The 20,824-nt window shown below is 37.6% G+C and overlaps 1 protein-coding gene across 2 annotated transcripts in view; it reads left to right on the forward strand.

Annotated features, from left to right (window-relative positions):
- Positions 1-17,578, forward strand: part of ccdc102a (coiled-coil domain containing 102A) — a 108,920-nt gene extending 91,342 nt beyond the window's left edge. For both annotated transcript variants that reach the window (XM_030162163.1, XM_030162171.1), the window contains exons 8-10: positions 9,393-9,563; positions 11,642-11,745; positions 16,067-17,578. In XM_030162163.1, coding sequence (XP_030018023.1) covers positions 9,393-9,563; positions 11,642-11,745; positions 16,067-16,199 — 408 coding nt within the window. In that variant the 3' untranslated portion in view covers positions 16,200-17,578. The remainder of the gene's footprint in view (positions 1-9,392; positions 9,564-11,641; positions 11,746-16,066) is intronic.
- Positions 17,579-20,824: the final 3,246 nt, after the last annotated feature.

Below are 20,824 nucleotides of genomic sequence, written 5' to 3' on the forward strand. Positions count from 1 at the left end.
ATTAGATATTTCAGAACACCAGAAATAATGTCTAAAATGGATCCCCAACATCCCAGTTCATGCTGGAGGAACTGCGGAGCCCATAGAGCTAATCACACTCATATATTTTGGGTTTGTCCTAAGTTAAGTGTGTTTTGGAGGGAGGTGTTCAATGCCGTGAAGGAGGTTTTTAAAATGAACATCCCACAAAGCTTCACAGTGGCAGTTTTGGGAGTAATACCTGAAGGTCTGGATAGAAAAGCAGATAAATACCTTTTGAATATATTATTCACCGCTGCCTTAAAGTCTATAACCATCAGCTGGATGAAACCAGAACCTCCCTCATATAATACATGGATTCAAAAAGTTTGGGATATTTACCAGATGGAGCAGATCACACACCTGCTCCGGCTTCAGAAAACCATATTTACTAAAAGATGGGAACCTATGTTACCTTTACTACTGCAATAATATTTACTGGTGTTGCAAGAACACTCCATGTTATCAAAGTGCTGTCAATCTACCTCTGTCGAAGATCTATATCTACAGCCTTTTTTATTTTTATTTATTTATTTATTTATTTTGTTTTTTGTTTTTTGAAGTAATTATTGTTTGCTATAATTATTACTGCTTTCTTAAATTTTATTATATGTGTCTGTGGAGGTGTATGAGAATATATTTGCAGCTGTGTAGGGGGAAAAGAAATTAATTGAACTGTGTAATTGAATGTGTAATTGTACTGTACTGAAAAAAAAAGAGAAAATTTAATAAAAATTAAGTTTAAAAAAAAAAAAACTGTGAACAATCTTTGTAGACATTGTCTCAAAGAGGCTACATATAAAATTTTAAATGAATCCGACCAGTAGTTTTGGAGAAGAAGATCTAGACATTGGTGACCTTTAGTTTGACCCTTCAAGGTCAAAGGTCATGGACCCAAATGAAAGTTCATATATGACTTCTATCAGTGATCAATAGGAACTATATTAGTATCTGTAACCATTTACATGTTATAAACCATCAACATATGGACCAGTAGAAGGAAAGGAACATTTAGAATATTTACAAAAATTCATCAAAAATCCAGAACATAAATTTCTCCAACCTGTGAACAAACTATATAGATATTGTTTCTTCACCGTACCCCATAACCTGTGGACCGTACAGATAAAAACACACTGGAATTCGAACCAAAGTCCAAACATACTCAGATGTGGAGCAGCAGAAAGAATAGAAACAGTTCTGTGTCATAAAGCATGTGAGCCCTAATGCATTGTGGGTATTATTTTCCAGGTTTGCGTTGTGCTGATGTGATTCTAAACCCAATTGGACTGTTTGCTTTGTGTGTGTGTCCAAGAAACAGACGTTAGTGCCTAAATTAAAGCTAAATTCAGGATGGCACGGGGGGAAGGGAGTATTCTAATGACTCTGGGGGGTGGTGGTGGGGGGGTTGGTGTGTGTGTGTGGGGGTGCAGATATAAATGTGTCATGTGCTCTCTCTGTACACCGTAGACATCCGTTATTTCTGTGTGATTCACTTATTTTCCTCACATTAACAGCCCTGTTTGTCTTAGTGATGAATGGGTACATGGGATTCTAGGGCCGTGTGTATGTACATGCAGCCTGCATTATGGGGACATTAACCTGTTTTGTGAGACTCCTCCCACATTGTGTACCTGTTTATACACATCCATGAAATATCATTCGCTGAAGCGCCTTTTTATAGGTTGTATTGCCTCTACGTCTGTAAACTAGGCTGGTACTAGACCGATACGAGACCGATATTAGACAGGCACTAGACCGATACTAGACAGGTACGAGATGGATACTAGACTGATACTAGATAGATACTAGACAGGTACTAGACCGATACGAGACCGATATTAGACAGGTACTAGACCGATACTAGACAGGTATGAGATGGATACTAGACCAATACTAGATAGATACTAGACAGGTACTAGACCGATACTAGACAAGCACTAGACCGATACAAGGCCGATATTAGACAGGTACGAGACCAATACAAGACAGGTACTAGACAGATACTAGACCGATACTAGATAGATACTAGACAGGTACTAGAGAGATACTAGACCGGTACTAGACAGATACTAGACTGATACTAGACAGGTGCTAGATAGATACCTGAGAGATACTAGACAGATACTAGACCCATACTAGATAAATACTAGACAAGTACTAGAGATACTAGACAGGTACTAGACTGGTACTAGACAGATACTAGATAGATACGAGACAGATACATGACAGGTACTAGACAGGTAGTAGACAGATACGTGACAGGTAGTAAACGGATACTAGACTGATACTAGACAGGTACTAGACCGACATTAGACAGGTAGTAGACAGATACTTGACAGGTACTAGACGAATTACATTTTGTTTACATTACAAACATGGCATTTAAAGGGTTAAAAATTTGACGGTTATTGAGTATTTGTTATTTTTCTTTTTGGCTCAAGTTGATGAAAAACAGGAAAATGTTTTTTAAAAAAAAAGTTAAAAACAAACTGAATCTAAAATATTTTTTCTATTACTATGACACTGTGTAGATTCTGCGCATTTGGTGTTTAGGAAGGGCCTCTGTGGGCTGAATACCCCAGGGTTCAGTGAATTTTGGTGAATTTCTGTGTAAACGTACCGGTGGTGTGAAACGGCGTTAAGTGTGTGAGTCGATGTAAAGCTCCTTAAAGGCTTTAAAACTAGAGTGTGTGTCTTTGATTTAGTGGAACAGATGCAGTGGCAGACTTCAGGGTCTTTCCAGTCAAGGAGAAACATTTACCAGGCAGCGTGGCATCACACACACGCACACACACACAAATACAGACACATACACACACAGACACACACATACAGACACGCACACACACACACACACACACACACACACACACACAGGCCCAGATTCTGAACAAATGGATGAATGTGTAATCGTATAAACACATGCACTTAATAAACACACACACATTTATAGATGCAGATACACAAATGTTAATGCGTAGAGATTGTTCAGCAATCCCTGGTGTGTAATAGAGTTGATGATACCCCCCCCCCCCCCCCCCCTTCACTCCCCTCTCAGACATTCATTACATTGCCCTGAAATTATAAAACTGGGGGGAATTCTGTGGTTTTCAGCCTCTATGTGTGTTTATAGAAGTAGACCTGTCAGATAAGAGAAGTGTCTAGAACCAGGATTAACCCTTTAACCCCTGAGCCCTGATTCCAGGTAAAGGTTCACATATTAACCCTTTAACCCCTGAGCCCTGATTCCAGGTAAAGGTTCACATATTAATCTTTTCTTTGGTTCCTTGTTGTCAATCTCCATCTTCCATCTTTCTTGTGTGTTCTGGTGTTTTCTTACCCACTGGTGCCCACTGTGATACTGGTTATAGTGGGTTTTGTTTTCACACCAGCAGTTTTTTTTTTTTTTTCTGAGTGTCACATTTCTCAGGATGTGGATATTTTGGGATTTCCTGTCCGCAAAGTGGATGAAACTTTAATGAACTTATGGGGAAACTGAGCTGATGAAGCCATAGAGAAAGATATGAAAAGAATGAAGAATTAATATCACAAAAGAGTAGAAGTCAGACTACCATTAATGATGTCTCCATTGATTTCCTCAGTTAATTAAGTAAATGTTCAGTCGTTAAACTCTCAGAATATGGTTTTAACTCCCTACAGCAGTTCCACGGTCAAAAAAAAAAGAATAAAATGAGTGACAAAATGAACAAAAACAGCCAAAGTGATCAATAAAATGAACAAAAATGAATAGTAAACCAACAAAATGGTAAGTAATATGAACAAAATAAGACACAAACTGAACAAAAACTAAAGAAAAAATAAAATGATAAACACAAAATGTAGAAAAATAAACAATTTAATGAACAAAAACTAATAAAATATTTACTAAACAATAAATAACATGAAAAAATATGAGAAAAATGAACTCAAATGAAGTTTAAAAAAAAAAACATTCATTTTGGTCCCAGTAGTTTTAATCTTGGGTCTTTTTTTCTAAATTAGTCCAGCTGCTTTTTGACACCTGTTTAACTCAATAAAGCAGTTCCATGGTCAAAAAAAAAAGAATAAAATATCAACAAAATGAACAAAAACAGCCAAAGTGATCGATAAAATAAACAAAAATGAATAATAAACCAACAAAATAATAAGTAACATGAACAAAATAAGACACAAACTGAACAAAAATGAAGAAAAAATAATAAAATAAAAAACAATGTAAAAAACAAAAACAAAATGAAAAAAAATTGATAAAATATTTACAAAATAATAAATAACATGAAAAAATATGCAAAAAAAAACTTAAATGAAATTTAAAAAAATAAATAAGTATTTAAATTTGGTCCCAGTAGTTACCTCCACCAAGGAGGTTATGTTTTTGCTGGCGCTGGCCCAATCTGTCTATTTTTATAGTTAGTTGGTCTCACTCACTGCTCTGTTTTTTACCCCCCCATTCCACAGGGGGTGGGGCTTGAACTGAGCATGCCCAGATGTCTATGGAAAGAACAAGGTCTATTCTATCAGCACAACTGAAAATTTAACTATTGAACAAACAGTTGAATTTATATGAATATTTAAATAAGTCCTACATTCAGAACGTGTGTCACCACAGACACATCAGGCGTTAAAGGGTTAAAGTTTGGTTCTAGATGTTTCTGCTCTGATGCTAATCGATGGTGCATCTGAGGAGGATAATGAACCTATGGAACACCTAGAACTACCCCTTCCTTGTCTGTAAATGTTCATCTCTTTGTTCATCTGTGGTTTCCATCGTCTCCGTTTCCTAAACTGTCAAATGTCATGTCAGACGTGCGGCTCGTCTCATTAGTTTCCTCTCCTGTCTCTGAATTGCGTCTTGTTCTTCTGTAAGCAGCTGCGTTCTGTCAGCTCCTCTTTGTTCTCCTGCTTCACCTTTATTGTCCTGAGGAAATACCAGCCGTCCAATTACCCATCATCCCCCCACGCTGCTCCTCATCTGTCTCCTCATGCCTTCATCACAGTCTTCCTCCCCAGACCCCGCCCCCTCCCATCCTCTTTAATTATCCCCCTCTGCTGTTTGTGTGTGTGTGTTTTGGCATTTGGCCTTATTTATCATGTCAATATTCAACAAAGGATGGGGAGTTTACAGAGCATGTCTTAAAGGGACCACAGCTCTTATATCTACTGTCAGATATTCAAAATGACCTCCGATTTTCTTTACAGTGTTAAAAATAAACAGATCTATAGTTCTGTCATCGACTCCAGTGTATTGGATTATAGAGATATGAACAGAATGCATTTACAGGGACAGGGTGGAGGATTTATGTGACCACTAGAGGGAGAAGTGAGTCACTGTGGAAAACTGTGACCAAAGCATTAGAAAGTGACCAGATGGGATGAGAATTACAAAGAAACAACTTTTAGAATCAAAGGAAAGCAGTGATACAAATAGAAGATAGTGTTTTTTATTATTATTATTACCATTATTATTATCATTATTATTATTATTATTACCCTGCCCCCCAAAGGGGGGGCAAGGGGTGCTGTTTTTGGTTCAGTTTGTTTGTTTGTTTACACTTTAGCAGCAGAACTATTGGTTGAATTCAGACCAAATTGGGTTTATAGATTACCAATGACCCAGAATAGATGTGATTACATTTTGGGAAAAGTAGGTTAAAGTAAACATAAAAAGCAAACAGACCAGATGTGTAGGAGAAGAACCTCCTTCAATGCATCTGTGGAAATCTTTGACATCAGACTGTGTTTCTATGGAAAGACTATGACTTTGTATTGATGATCGAAGGGATGTCTTTGCAGCGGAGTTTGGCAAAGTGTTGGAGTATCTGTGAACTAAGACTGCAACTACCTGAGACAGACTTAGTGTTGACTTTTCAGATCACTGCTGTGGACGTATATTTTGGATTTGCTGTGTGTTTCGTGCAACCTGTGTGTGCTGTGCTGGACTGTATAACTTTGAAAATTTTCAATAAAAAGAATGTTCAAAAAATAAGAAAGCAAACAATTAGGAAAACAGCAGCAATGCAGGAGGGGGTGTAGTCACATGAACGCCAACCACTCCCATATGTTTTGAACATGTGTAAAAATGTAAATGTTTTGGAACCGTGTTGTTCAGACAGTGGAGGTCATTTTAAATTATAAAATTCCAGTGGATCCCCAACTATCAGACCATCTACCTGGGTCTAATACCTGAGCATGTAACTAAAAGAGAAGACACTTACTTAAAATATTACTTCTTGCTGCAAAACGATTGTCGCAAGGAACTGGTTAAAAAGTGACCGTCTACGACCACAGTAATGGTTGGACATTATGGAGGAAATGTATAGCATGGAACAAATTAACGTTTCATCTGAGGATTAAGGTGGGAACTTTTAATGGAAGATGGAAGAAATGGACCATATTCCAGGACAATAATTCTTGGTACCAGTGCATGGAACAGCAACCCCCCCACCCCACCCACCTTGTTGTTTTGTGCTCTGTTATTGTTTTTGCTGTGCTGTAACAGTGTTTTAAAAAAGTTAAAATATAAAAAATAAGAAAAAAAGTTGGTCAAAGTTCAAAATTTTTATGCATTTTTAAAATGTTTTTTTTTCCATTTACTTATAATGGGTCAAATGTGTCTATGCTGAGATCAGCACACGCACAGATATGATGACATCAGCTGGATCGATGCTAAAATAAACTACAGTACGTGTGAGGGGCGGGGCTTGTTGTGCCTGGATCCGCTTGTTACCTTTTAGTTCATTTTTTCCATCTTTTAATTCAGTTTCACCAACATCTAGTCTGTTCAAACCATCTGTTAGTTTGGTTTTACTATTTAGCCTAGTTTAACTGGCCTTTAGTTGGGTGTAACATATTTTGCTTTGGTTTTTTTACCTTGTAGTTCATTTTTTCCATCTTTTACTGTAGTTTTACCCTTTTTTATCCTGGTTTTATTCTTCTTTCAGTGACTGATCCAGTCTGTGGTTACACGGCGTTGATTTGTTTTTAAGTTCTGGTTCTGGTTCTGGTTTGATCCTAGAATATCAGTACTATCAAGAACCACTGAAAGGATTCCAACAATTAACACAGGACGTTTCTAATCTAATAAACTCTATATGTCACATGAATAGCTGGAGGTAAAGCTTGTATCTTTAGCTCAGAGGTTCCAGTTTTTCCCACTTCAGTACAGATTAGATGCAGATGAATAGAACATACAGACATAAATACATGAATAAATGAATTCGTTATCACCCTGCTGCTAACAGCTCAGTGTTCCCATCTCCCACCGCTGGTCTGTCTTTTATTGTTCCTGTATATATCTCATTTCTCTCCACCATATCGGCATATAAGTACCAAATAGCTTCTTGGAAGCGGCGCTCTCAGCGGGGGCATTAGGTGTGAGACGGTAGAGGGAGGCCGATCCAAAGTACATGAAAGTGCACTGAGTGACAACAGTACATTATTGATGATGCTATTAGCTCCAAGTGCAGCCTTTCCTTCTCTAATCCCACTGCAATCCTTTAGACTGGAGCTTTTTTGTCCGTTCAAACCTGACCACAACCGCAGCCCCCCCACAGTACAGCCTTATGAACAGAACACACACCTGTTTGGAAGACCACCACAGGGGGTCCATTCAGGAAAGTGTTATTGTTTGTATTGTTGATATTTTCTTGTGAGGGTCTTCACCACCTTCTTCTTCCTTTTTCTCCCCCCTTCACTCTTTTCTTCTCTCTTCCCTCTTTCTTTTTCTTGCCCCTGTTCCTTCATGTCAGGTCCGGCATCAAAATGTGGTTCAACAAACTCATAATAAAGACAGTAGAATATGAAGAGGAGCCACATATACTTTAGGAGGTTTCCTTTGTACTGCAATGTTGTGGAAGAGCCCAACTGGGGACTGGAGTTAAGAATTAGCACTACTTATAATTCCGTAACTGGCGTGAAACTTAACACCCTTTGACTGTCTGACTCCTGCTTCTGTGCCTCTGTTGTACCTGTTGTCCACCAGATCTTACACCAGACGTTCACACCTTCTAACCTGTATCCACTGGACCCCCTCCACTGCTCTATGCCCCCCTGGGAATGCTGGGCCCCATTAACTCGTCATGTTTACCCCCCCCTTATCGGCGCCCCAGAGCACAATCTGTAGAAAGGAGTTTTCTTTTCACTGAAGCACTTCCAGGTTCAAATACCACATTAACACCAAACATACGTTAGTCTGGATTCTGCTAACACTACAGCTAACAGTCCAGTTTGGACAAACACATTAAATGCAGATATATTCACTTCTGTATTGAGTCTGTTTGTTCATGAAAAATGAAACACGATTAATATGGATTAAAAATGAATGATATTTAATCATGATTAATTGACATTAATCCACAGCAATCCTGTGATTAATCTGATTAAACAGTTTAATCGTTTGACAGCACTAATTATTGCTCATTTTGGTTATTCCATGTGTTTAGTTATTACAGTTCTGTGTAGAACCTGTTTCCAGTCCTGTTCATCCTCTGATGGTCCTGTATCTTGTCTCTGATGGGAGTTGTGAAATACAAAAATTACACCGTAGATTTTAAGAATCAATGGTGTAAAAATCATTTCAGTTCTGGTTCCACATTCAGACCAATATGATTTGAAGTGGGTCAGAACCAGGAAAATAATAACAGAATAACCTATAAATAATGACAAATACAAAGGTTTCTCTTTGTTTTAGTGTAAAATGGTCAAATCATATGAAAATCTTTACATTTACAAACTGTCATTTTATAAAAAATGTGAATAAACAGAACAAATATGAACAAACTGAACTGTCTTCGTATAAATCAGTGTAATTGTACCAATATTCAGTCTTTTATTAAATGTTGTGTGTATTTGTAGATCCACTGTATCTGTACAATAGAATGAACATGTATAAATGATTAACTGAGGCTGAATATTAGTAAAATTGTATTTATTTTTCTTACGACATTTCAGTTTGTTCATGTTATTCACATTTTTTCAAGGATAATTTGTAGATGTAAACATTTTCATTATGTTATTTGACTTTTTTCACTTATTATTTTACTGGTTCTGACCCACTTCAGATCAACCCATAAAGACCCAGCGCTACTTTTATATCAGTTCCCAAATTATTATTTTTTTCTATATTTAACTTTTCTTTAGTGATTTATCATCATTTCTTCCAATACTATGGCCAGTATTTTCCATTAAGTGAAAATCAGGTATTTTTCTACATTTAATTTACTGATTATGTTTGCTGTCCATAAAGGCTCAAATTAACGTTTATGGAACAGGATAAAAGCTGTGAAACAGACGAGTGCAGGTGAATCAGCAGGAGGTCCAACCCAGCAGAGTTCCTTTGGCAGTAAGTGTCCGTGTCCTCTGTGTGTCCTCAGGAACTGGCCGACCTCCGCCACGTCCACGCCAAACTGAAGAAACAGTTCCAGGAGAAGACGGCAGAGCTGGTCCACGCCAACAGGAGGGTGGAGGGTCACGAAAACGAAGTCAAGAAACTACGACTGAGGGTGGAGGAGCTGAAGAAGGAGCTGGGACAGGCTGAGGACGAGGTAGGGACGAAGACGGACATGAGGGAGGACGGAGTCAGACTGATAATTAGGAACTGTTAAACATAAAAATAAGAATTATATATAAATATTCATACTTACACATATACACAACATAATAATATTATATATAACATTATTAGCTATGTATTATTGTTTATTTTTATTACTCCTTTACTACGTGTTGTTTCTATTAGTACTTTCTAATGTGCAATTGCCTATTTTTTTTCACTACTGTTTGTTTTATATTTATTATATTAATATTTTCTTTATTTACTTTTTATATTTTTTATTTGTCTATATTTGGTGTTTGCACTGCTATTGGAATTTTAATTTTCTGAAGGTTCTGCCCAAAGGATCAATAAAGTTCTATCTAACATAATCTAATCTAGTCTAATCTAATCTGATCTAATGTAATCTAGTCTAATCTGATCTAATCTAATCTAAAATCTAAAATGACACCTGTTTATTAACACTTGAACCTAAAAGTATGTTACTGTCTCTAATTGAACGTCACATTTTCATGCTTAAGTTTATATTTATTTAGAGTCAGTTTGTTTCTATTATGGATGTTAAACTCATGTTAGTTCAGGTTCCACATTCAGCCCAGTTTGATCTAAAACCAGTAAAGACCAGTCAAATAATAGATCATAGACCGTGAGTAATGACTACTGCACAAAAAAAAAAAAAAAAAATATATATATATATATAAATATATATATATATATATATATATATATACACACACACACACACACACACACAGGGTGGGGAAGCAAAATTTACAATGAACATTTACTTGTTTTTTCTCAGCAGGCACTACGTCAATTGTTTTGAAACCAAACATATATTGATGTCATAATCATACCTAACACTATTATCCATACCTTTTCAGAAACTTTTGCCCATATGAGTAATCAGGAAAGCAAACGTCAAAGAGTGTGTGATTTGCTGAATGCACTCGTCACACCAAAGGAGATTTCAAAAATAGTTGGAGTGTCCATAAAGACTGTTTATAATGGAAAGAAGAGAATGACTATGAGCAAAACTATTACGAGAAAGTCTGGAAGATACTATTAAAGAAGAATGGGAGAAGTTGTCACCCGAATATTTGAGGAACACTTGCGCAAGTTTCAGGAAGCGTGTGAAGGCAGTTATTGAGAAAGAAGGAGGACACATAGAATAAAAACATTTTCTATTATGTAAATTTTCTTTTGGAAAATAAATTCTCATGACTTTCAATAAACTAATTGGTCATACAGTGTCTTTCAATCGCTGTCTCAAAATATTGTAAATTTTGCTTCCCCACCCTGTGTGTATATATATGTATGTATATATATATATATATATATATGAATAAACATTATGTGTATTAGTGTAGTCCAGGCCTACAGACCCTTTGTCCTATTATCTACTATAACACTGGTGTACAAGTAAAATACCTCCAGAATAAAAGTAGTTGAACTTTACCAAGTTAGAGTCACTAATACTGAAAAATTAGGTAAAAAATGCTGTTTGTCTGTAGTTTCAGTTTAAAACATAGACAGCATTAGATAAAAGTAGATTAAAAATAGCTAACAACAATAGAATAGAATAAAAACTGTTATTAAAAACCACTAAAATAAATATAAAATCTCTGAATATGTATAAATATTGCATATATAATATATAATATACAGTAGCAGCAGCAATTTATCAGTGGAAATAAAGGATAAAATATGACGTTCTGAGCATTAATGTTAGAATGAGTTTTATTGTTTGTCTCAGTTTGACTGTCTGCACATGACAGCACATTCACTGTACAGGTTCTGTCAGTGGAACATTTATAAATCTACGGGATAAATGGACACAAACCAACATATATGTGGAAGAACACTTATATTTACAATGAAAGCATCAGATAAAAGAAACACTTTGGTCGTTAGTTTCCAGGTCATATATAAGATGTAGTCCATTTAATCAGAGGCATATCATTTCTAATAAACACTGTAGATGATTGTGTTTTATACAGTTGTGTGTGTGTGTGTGTGTGTGTGTGTGTGTGTCTGTGTGTGTTTGTTTGTTTGTTTGTTTGTGTGTAGTTGGATGAGTCCCATAACCAGACCAGGAAACTGCAGAGGTCTCTGGATGAACAGGTGGAACAGACTGAGAACCTGCAGGTACAACTAGAACATTTACAGTCCAGGTGAGTCCCTTTAGTGTTTAAAGTTAACCCTTTAACCCCTGATTCCAGGTAAAAGTTCACATATTAAAGATGCTTTGTCCTTTGTTTTTTTCTTTGACTTCAGCGTGGTTGTTATTGAATATCCCAGTCCACTTCTGTGCCTCATTTCCAAATAAACCTGTGTGTTCCATCTGAATGAGTGGGTTTTAAATGAAAACCAATATGTGGGTATGAACAGCCGTCACTCTGTGTTCTAATGGAAACAATATTAGTTTTGGTAAGTGCTCCGTCTGGACTGTCAGGAACTCAGACCACATGTTGAACTCACTGCCTGTTCATGAACAACAAATGGACGGTAATAAAATACATCAGTTTTTTTATTAGCTTACCAGCCGATAGGCTGTAAGCTATTGTCGTCATGCAGCGCCCGGTGTCGTCGTCTGTCATCGTCTGTCGTCCGTTACAAAACTTTTAATCGTCTTCTTCTCCAAAACTACAATTCGGATTGACTTCAAACTTGGTATACAGCTTCTTTATGATGATATCAGCGCAAGGTATTGAAATTATTTTGATCCAGATCTGATTCTGGATTTGGTACGACTTTGAAAAATGTTCTCATTATAAGAGATAGGAAGAGGACTGATACAATAAATCAGTAAATTTAAATTATATCAAGTTGGAATTTGAATTTTTTACAGATCTCATTGGAATATGACCAAAACATGGGCTATTTCTGTAATATAATAAATACACATAACTGGGTGATAATAAATGGCATCTGGATACATTTCCCAAAGCTTTTAATTTGGCCGGTAAACTACAGGGCCATTGGTCCTATTTTTACTGATGATCTATGATGTCAAAGGAGGGGTTTCTCTGTCGTTAGGATCAAAAACCTGCTGATGGAAAAGGAAAAGGCCAGAATCAACACTGTTTATCATTAACACTCACTTTATAATTGTTAATATTTAGGTTTTTAGACAGAAGACAGAACAAGCATCTGAACATACAACATGTAATTAGATTAGATTAGACTAGATTAGATTAGGTTAGATTACTATAGATTAGATTAGACTAGACTAGATTAGAATAGATTAGACTAGATTGGTTTAGATTAGACTAGATTATATTATATTAGGTTAGGTTAGGTTAGGTTAGGTTAGGTTAGATTAGATTAGACTAGATTAGGTTAGATTAGACTAGATTAGATTAGGTTAGATTAGATCAGGTTAGATTAAATTAGATTAGATTAGGTTAGATTAAATTAGATTAGACTAGACGAGATTAGATTAGACTAGATTAGATTAGGTTAGGTTAGATTAAATTAGATTAGGTTAGATTAGATTAAATTAGATTCGACTATATTAGGTTAGATTAGATTAGATTTAACACACAAACACACGCTAACAAACACACACATATACACATACGCTAACACATGCACGCTAACACACACATACACACACACGCTAACACACACACATACGCACTAACACACACACCTACACACACGCTAACACACACACACACACACACAGTAAAAGGCTAATCCCTATCTGTACTGTAAAGGATGAGTCTGGCAGCTACAAGTAGGACGTCAGCTTCATATCATATACACTAACACACACACACACACACATACACACACACACACACACGTCAAAACGCTGTGTTTGGAGTGTCTGTACAGTTATCTGGAGGTGTGTGTGTGTGTGTGTGTGTGTGCGTGTGTGTGTGTGTCACTCTCTTCCTCTCTCGCTCTATCAGCTCTACACACTCCTCCTCCTCCATCTCCTCTTCTTCTTCCTCTCTTCTCTCTCTGCACTCTCCCCGTTTTCTCCGCGTCGTTGCCGTGGCGCCCGGCAGCCAATCGCTGAGCTCCCAGTCCTAGGTTACCGTAGTAACAGAGGGCTCTCTCATTGCTCCGCTATGTGGAGGAGTGACAGGCATGTCGGCATGGTAACGGCCTCAGACACTGACACAAAGCGGTGTGTTCTTCAGAGTGTGGAACCCAAACGTTCCTTCATTCAGCTTTTTTTGAACCAATGGAATCTTTTCTTTACGTTGACGTGTGTTTGTTCTCAGTAACAGAATATAAACACGTACATCACACATCAGAAACAGATGTAACGATTAGAGATTTTGGTGTTACAAATATAATCAGAGACATAATCGCAGTTTCATGATTACTACGATTATTTTTAAATTCATTTGAAAACAGTACTTATAAAGGCTGTCACTTTTTATTCAATCATGAGGTGAATAGTTCTTTTTTTGTGTCAAATTGGATTTATTTTACTGACATCTGTGGAAAAGGTTGTTCCTATAATGTCGTCTGCAGTTCTATGAGCTGAGGATGTTATTACTTTACTGCAGCATAAACAAGGCTGGACTGGTTTCCTAGTTTTGTCTTATTAATAGTGAGGGATGCATCCCTAACTAATAGTGAGGGTGGCTGAAACCTCAAATTATATTATCCCCACTCAGCACCTGTCGGCGAATTACATGGATTTTTTTTTTTTTATTTCTTTTTCACATGTTCATGAACATAAAATACATCAAACAGTACAGTTAGGTCAGTAGAGGGTCACAGTATTCAACAGAAAATATGAGGTGAACAGTTCTAGTGTGACCTGGACTGACCTGTGTTGGAGTCTGTTCAGGTTCATCAGACTAGTTTATACAGTTTTACCTTCTGATCAGACACCGTGTGTTTAGTTCATCAGTTCACAGGTTCAACCTCCAGAAGCTTCTGAGTCTGAACTGGAGGAGAATGGCCTTAGTCTACTAAAGCTCTGCAGACAGACTGGTGTGAATGGGTCGGACAATGGGAGCCTGAAGGTGTGGAGTTGATGGTAGTGAACGCAAACTGTACGGAAACGACACTGACCTCACATCCAAAATATACTTATATATACTTATATACCATTTAAAACACACGGTCCAAACATGTGGTGTACTTTCCAGAAAATGATTTGCTTCATTCCATGTGTGAAGCCTGTATTGTTGATTCTGATTTGAACTGATAAAGCACTTTGTGACTCTGTCTGTGAAAAGTGCTCTATAAATAAAATTTAACTTACTTACTTACTTACTTACTTACTTACTTACTTATTGTCGTGTCTTTGGTTCTGCTCTTATGCCGCGTCTCCACTGCGTGGTACCAGCTTGACTCGACTCGACTCAGCTCGGCCTTTTTGCGTTTCCATTACGAAAAAGGACCTGGAATCTGGTACCCGGTACCAGTTTTTTGGTATCATCTCCGCCGAGAAATGTTGATGTTTGTAATATTTCATGACATTTTTGAAATACTAAAAATTTGACTTATAATGATTATTTTGTTCATGTTGTGGAATTTTTTGTAAATTTTTGTTCATTTTGTTGTTTTCTTTAAATTAATTCGTTCATTTTTGTTGACCTATTCTAACTGTTTCTTTCCTTCTACTGGTCCATATGTTGATGGTTTAGAACATGTAAATGGTTCCAGATATCAGTCTAGTTTCTATTGATAACTGATAGAAGTCATATATGGACTTATTTTATTCATTTTGTTGATTATTTTTTTCATTTTGTTGAATATTTTTTAATTTTTTAAATTATTTTGTTCATTTTTTGTGCATTTTTGTCCATTTTGTTGATTATTTGGTCATTTTTTTCATTTTATTGATTGTTTTGTCCATTTTGAGTAATTTGTTCATTTTTTAAAAATATTCTAACTGGTTCTTTCCTTCTACTGGTCCATCTGTTGATGGTTTAGAACATGTAAATGGTTCCAGATATCAGTCTAGTTCCTATTGATCACTGATAGAAGTCATATATGGACTGTGATTGGATGAGGTCAGTTCTCCTCCAGTGACAGTCCCGCCCACTTCTATAGTTAGATTGATGTGCATCCAGACCACTGGACTGGAACATAGAACAGAACCTGACAACCTCACACAGTCAACTGGTTCTGATCCACATAGAACAGATGCTGATGTACAGGGACACTGGAACTGTTTTATATAGTTTTTTTCCCCCACATGGAAATACAAACCCAAGGGTTAGAAACATCCCTACATTAAAACAAGAGGCCAATAGAAAACCAACTCAGAGGTTTAGTGTCTGTAGGTGAATACACACTGACAGACACACAACAGATGATTCAGGTATTCAACTATATAGTGTTTTTAAGGATAATTATACATATGTAGTCATTAACTTCTAGGTCTGATGACTCTAATGGTTCTTTCTTCTGTTCCTGTGGGTTCTTGTCATGTTTACTTCATGTTAACATGCTTTACTTTGTGTTTTCTTGACCTGTTTCAGTGAATCCTGTTGATTTTTGTCTGTTTTTGTTCAGACTTCGACGTCAGCAGCAGAGTCCAGGTCTGTTCGGGAAGATGAGGTCGAGTCGATTCAGCCCCGAAAACCCAGACGGACCATCCAGCGACATGGATGAGGAGGAGGAGGACCTGCAGCTCCAGATCCCATGACACACACACACACACACACACACACACACACACACACACACACACAGACACACACAGACGGATGACGCATAGAAAGGGTTTTATCCAGAGTCAGATCAGTCACAGACATGTCCAGTTCATCAGTGAAAACAAACTGTTTATTCAGTTTCATTTTCGAATGTTATGATTGTTCACATCTGATATAGAATACAAATCAACATAAAGTCACTTAAGCTCTAAAATGAATCTAGTAACTTCCCCTGCTCTTCCTCTTCTTCTTCTAATTATGTTAAAATATATGAAAAAACACTAAAATCACCCCTGAAGACTGGACTTTACCAGTATTACTAATGCTGCCTTCAGGTGCTGTCAGGAAGACGAGCCTTAATCCACTTGTGATTTCAAAATTACAAGTGCGTTGTGTTCAAGTGTTTTTGTCATAGTGAAATGAAAAATAACACACTATTTGTTTGTTTTTTTATAATTGTTTGTACTATACATGTGTAAAATCATCAGCTAACAGCAGCAGAACATCAATAAAAGCATCCGTTGTCATTGGCCGTGAATCCCTCTTTGCTTTTCCCAGTTCTCCAGTGGAAAACGACGTGAGGGGGCGTTCATGTGCAATTTACAACTTCGTAAGGAGTATTTACCACAGTTCCCATAGCACATGAAGGCAGCATTAGATTTTATATTTGTACTTCATTTTATTATCGCTGTAAGAAAATTCAGTCTCTGCATTTTACACATTCTAATACACACACTTAGCATTGACATTAGCATTAGCATTAGCACATGAGGTTTTACCGTTAGTATTTGCCAGAATTCCCACGGCACATGAAGGCAGCATACTTTACAACACAGCTTTACCAGTTTTAAGATGGAGACTAAATGGTTCTGATCTGACCCTGGATAAGACACACACACACACTCACACACACTCAAACCGGAGGACGGACAGTCGATTAAAGGCTGAAAACATTGCTGTGTTGTTGTTCAGATGGACCGGAGCAGAGGCCGACCCTCCACGTTTCATATTTACCTCATATCGACATACGGCTCAGATCTGAACTGTTCTGCTGAACTCAAACCAGCCTCTTCACAGCGTCCGCATCAGTATTTATTAGAACATTTCAATGGAACATCTGTCTTTTCTGTAAAACCACCGTCTCCTCCTGATTGGACGTCTTCTGTCCAGGTTGAACTTCTCGTCTGTTCGTCTGCAGATGTTAACGGTGGATGTTGGAAAGAAGGTCGTCATTTTACCTCCGTCAGGTTAAAAACAAAAACAAAATAAAACCTTTGGAAACAGTTTACTGCATCGTTTTGGAGGTCGGACATAAACGTCACATAAAAACCACCATCAGTGTCTTTTACAGGAAGGAGGAGGGACAACAGGCTGAGAACAGGCTGAAAACAATGAAAACAGGGCTGAAAACAGGCTGAAAACAGACTGAAAACAGGCTGAAAACAGGGCTGAAAACAGACTGAAAACAGGCTGAAAACAGACTGAAAACAGGGCTGAAAACAGACTGAAAACAGGCTGAAAACAGACTGAAAACAGGGCTGAAAACAGACTGAAAACAGGCTGAAAACAGACTGAAAACAGGCTGAAAACAGACTGAAAACAGGGCTGAAAACAGACTGAAAACAGGCTGAAAACAGACTGAAAACAGGCTGAAAACAGGCTGAAAACAGACTGAAAACAGGCTGAAAACAGACTGAAAACAGGGCTGAAAACAGACTGAAAACAGGCTGAAAACAGACTGAAAACAGGCTGAAAACAGACTGAAAACAGGGCTGAAAACAGACTGAAAACAGGCTGAAAACAGACTGAAAACAGGCTGAAAACAGGCTGAAAACAGGCTGAAAACAGGGCTGAAAACAGGCTGAAAACAGACTGAAAACAGGCTGAAAACAGACTGAAAACAGACTGAAAACAGGCTGAAAACAGGGCTGAAAACAGGCTGAAAACAGACTGAAAACAGACTGAAAACAGGGCTGAAAACAGGCTGAAAACAGACTGAAAAGAGGCTGAAAACAGACTAAAAACAGACTGAAAACAGGCTGAAAACAGACTGAAAAGAGGCTGAAAACAGACTAAAACAGACTGAAAACAGGCTGAAAACAGACTGAAAACAAGTAGAAAACAGACTGGAAACAGGCTGAAAACAAACTGAAAAGAGGCTGAAAACAGGTTGAAAACAGACTGAAAACAGGGCTGAAAACAGACTGAAAACAGACTGAAAACCGGCTGAAAACAGACTGAAAACAGGGCTGAAAACAGACTGAAAACAGACTGAAAACAGACTGAAAGCAGGCTGAAAATAGGTTGAAAACAGACTGGAAAAAGACTGAAAACAGACTGAAAACAGGGCTAAAAACAGGCTGAAAACAGGCTGAAAGACTGAAAACCGACTGAAAATAGACTGAAAACAGAGCTGAAAACAGGCTGAAAACGGACTGAAAACAGGCTGAAAACAGATTGAAAATAGACTGAAAGCAGGCTGAAAACAGACTGAAAGCAGGCTGAAAACAGGTAGAAAACAGACTGAAAACAGGCTGAAAACAGACTGAAAGCAGGCTGAAAACAGGCTGAAAACAGACTGAAAGCAGGCTGAAAACAGGTAGAAAACAGACTGAAAACAGGCTGAAAACAGACTGAAAGCAGGCTGAAAACAGGTTGAAAACAGACTGAAAACAGGCTGAAAACAGACTGAAAGCAGGCTGAAAACAGGTAGAAAACAGACTGAAAACAGGCTGAAAACAGACTGAAAGCAGGCTGAAAACAGGTAGAAAACAGACTAAAACAGACTGAAAACAGGCTGAAAACAGACTGAAAACAAGTAGAAAACAGACTGGAAACAGGCTGAAAACAAACTGAAAAGAGGCTGAAAACAGGTTGAAAACAGACTGAAAACAGGGCTGAAAACAGACTGAAAACAGACTGAAAACCGGCTGAAAACAGACTGAAAACAGGGCTGAAAACAGACTGAAAACAGACTGAAAACAGGCTGAAAACAGACTGAAAGCAGGCTGAAAATAGGTTGAAAACAGACTGGAAAAAGACTGAAAACAGACTGAAAACAGGGCTAAAAACAGGCTGAAAACAGGCTGAAAGACTGAAAACCGACTGAAAATAGACTGAAAACAGAGCTGAAAACAGGCTGAAAACGGACTGAAAACAGGCTGAAAACAGATTGAAAATAGACTGAAAGCAGGCTGAAAACAGACTGAAAGCAGGCTGAAAACAGGTAGAAAACAGACTGAAAACAGGCTGAAAACAGACTGAAAGCAGGCTGAAAACAGGTAGAAAACAGACTGAAAACAGGCTGAAAACAGACTGAAAGCAGGCTGAAAACAGGTAGAAAACAGACTGAAAACAGGCTGAAAACAGACTGAAAGCAGGCTGAAAACAGGTTGAAAACAGACTGAAAACAGGCTGAAAACAGACTGAAAGCAGGCTGAAAACAGGTAGAAAACAGACTGAAAACAGGGCTAAAAACAGGCTGAAAACAGGCTGAGAAGAGACTGAAAACAAGCTGAAAACAGACTGAAAACAGACTGAAAACAGGCTGAAAACAGGCTGAAAACAGACTGAAAACATTGAACGATAAAAGTATTGATACGATAAAGACTACATATCGCATCATTATTTCTGATTGAAACTGATCAGAACAAACGACAAAGAACAAATACAACTGAAGGGTCTCCTCCTCCTCTCTCTCCTCTCTCTCCTCTCTCTCCTCTCTCTCCTCTCCCTCCTCTCCCTCCTCTTCCTCCTCTTCCTCTGATGAGGATGGTGTTGATCTAATCCTGGATATTCTGACATTAGTCATTATTGTTTTTATCCCAGACCCTTAAGAACAGAAACACCTGGATTCAACGGGTCCACAGACTTTTGTCCACAGACTTTTGTCCACATCCTTTTGTCCACAGACTTTTGTCCACATAGTTTATGACTTAGTTAAATATGATATAAAGACAATGACATGTATTTATATATTTCCTCTTTACGTGAGAGGACCCTTTAAGTTCTGTTCCAAAAGTAGGAAAAATCTAAATCCCATTGATATTTGATTTATTTTTAGTTTTCTTTTAAAAATAAATTAGTTCAGTCTGAAAGTGATGAGTTCAATGTACACGATGGAAAAATGAATAATTATTGGTTGGTTCAAAGCAGAGCTGAAGAATCTGTGGAGTGTTTGTGTCTTTGAATCCGTTCATTATTTGGTCTAAAAAATGTCAACAAGGTGGAAAATGTTGATCAGTGAAGTCCAGCGTGTCCTCAGAGCTGTAGTTTGGTCCAAAACCCAAACACGGTGACGGGAGGACAGAACGATGAGAACCTTAGAGAAACAACGACGTCCTCAACATGATGAACCAGAGCTGAATGACAGACCTAGACCGAACCCCCTGGATTCATAAACAACAGGTTTAATGTTTGTTTTCTTTTTTATTGTTTGGGATGTTTTGGTTCCTGCGGATTAGAACTGGACCAGGGGGGTCCAACCTACGGCCCCTGGACCAGAACCGGACCAATAAAGGGTCCAATCAGGTCCATGGAATAAAAGAACTACACTGAAGACATAAACCATCGTATTAGTTCAGGTTCTACTATATGATCTAAAGTGGATCAGAACCAG

This window comes from Sphaeramia orbicularis, chromosome 3 (assembly GCF_902148855.1).
Source record: "Sphaeramia orbicularis chromosome 3, fSphaOr1.1, whole genome shotgun sequence".
NCBI classification, from domain to species: Eukaryota; Metazoa; Chordata; class Actinopteri; order Kurtiformes; family Apogonidae; genus Sphaeramia; species Sphaeramia orbicularis.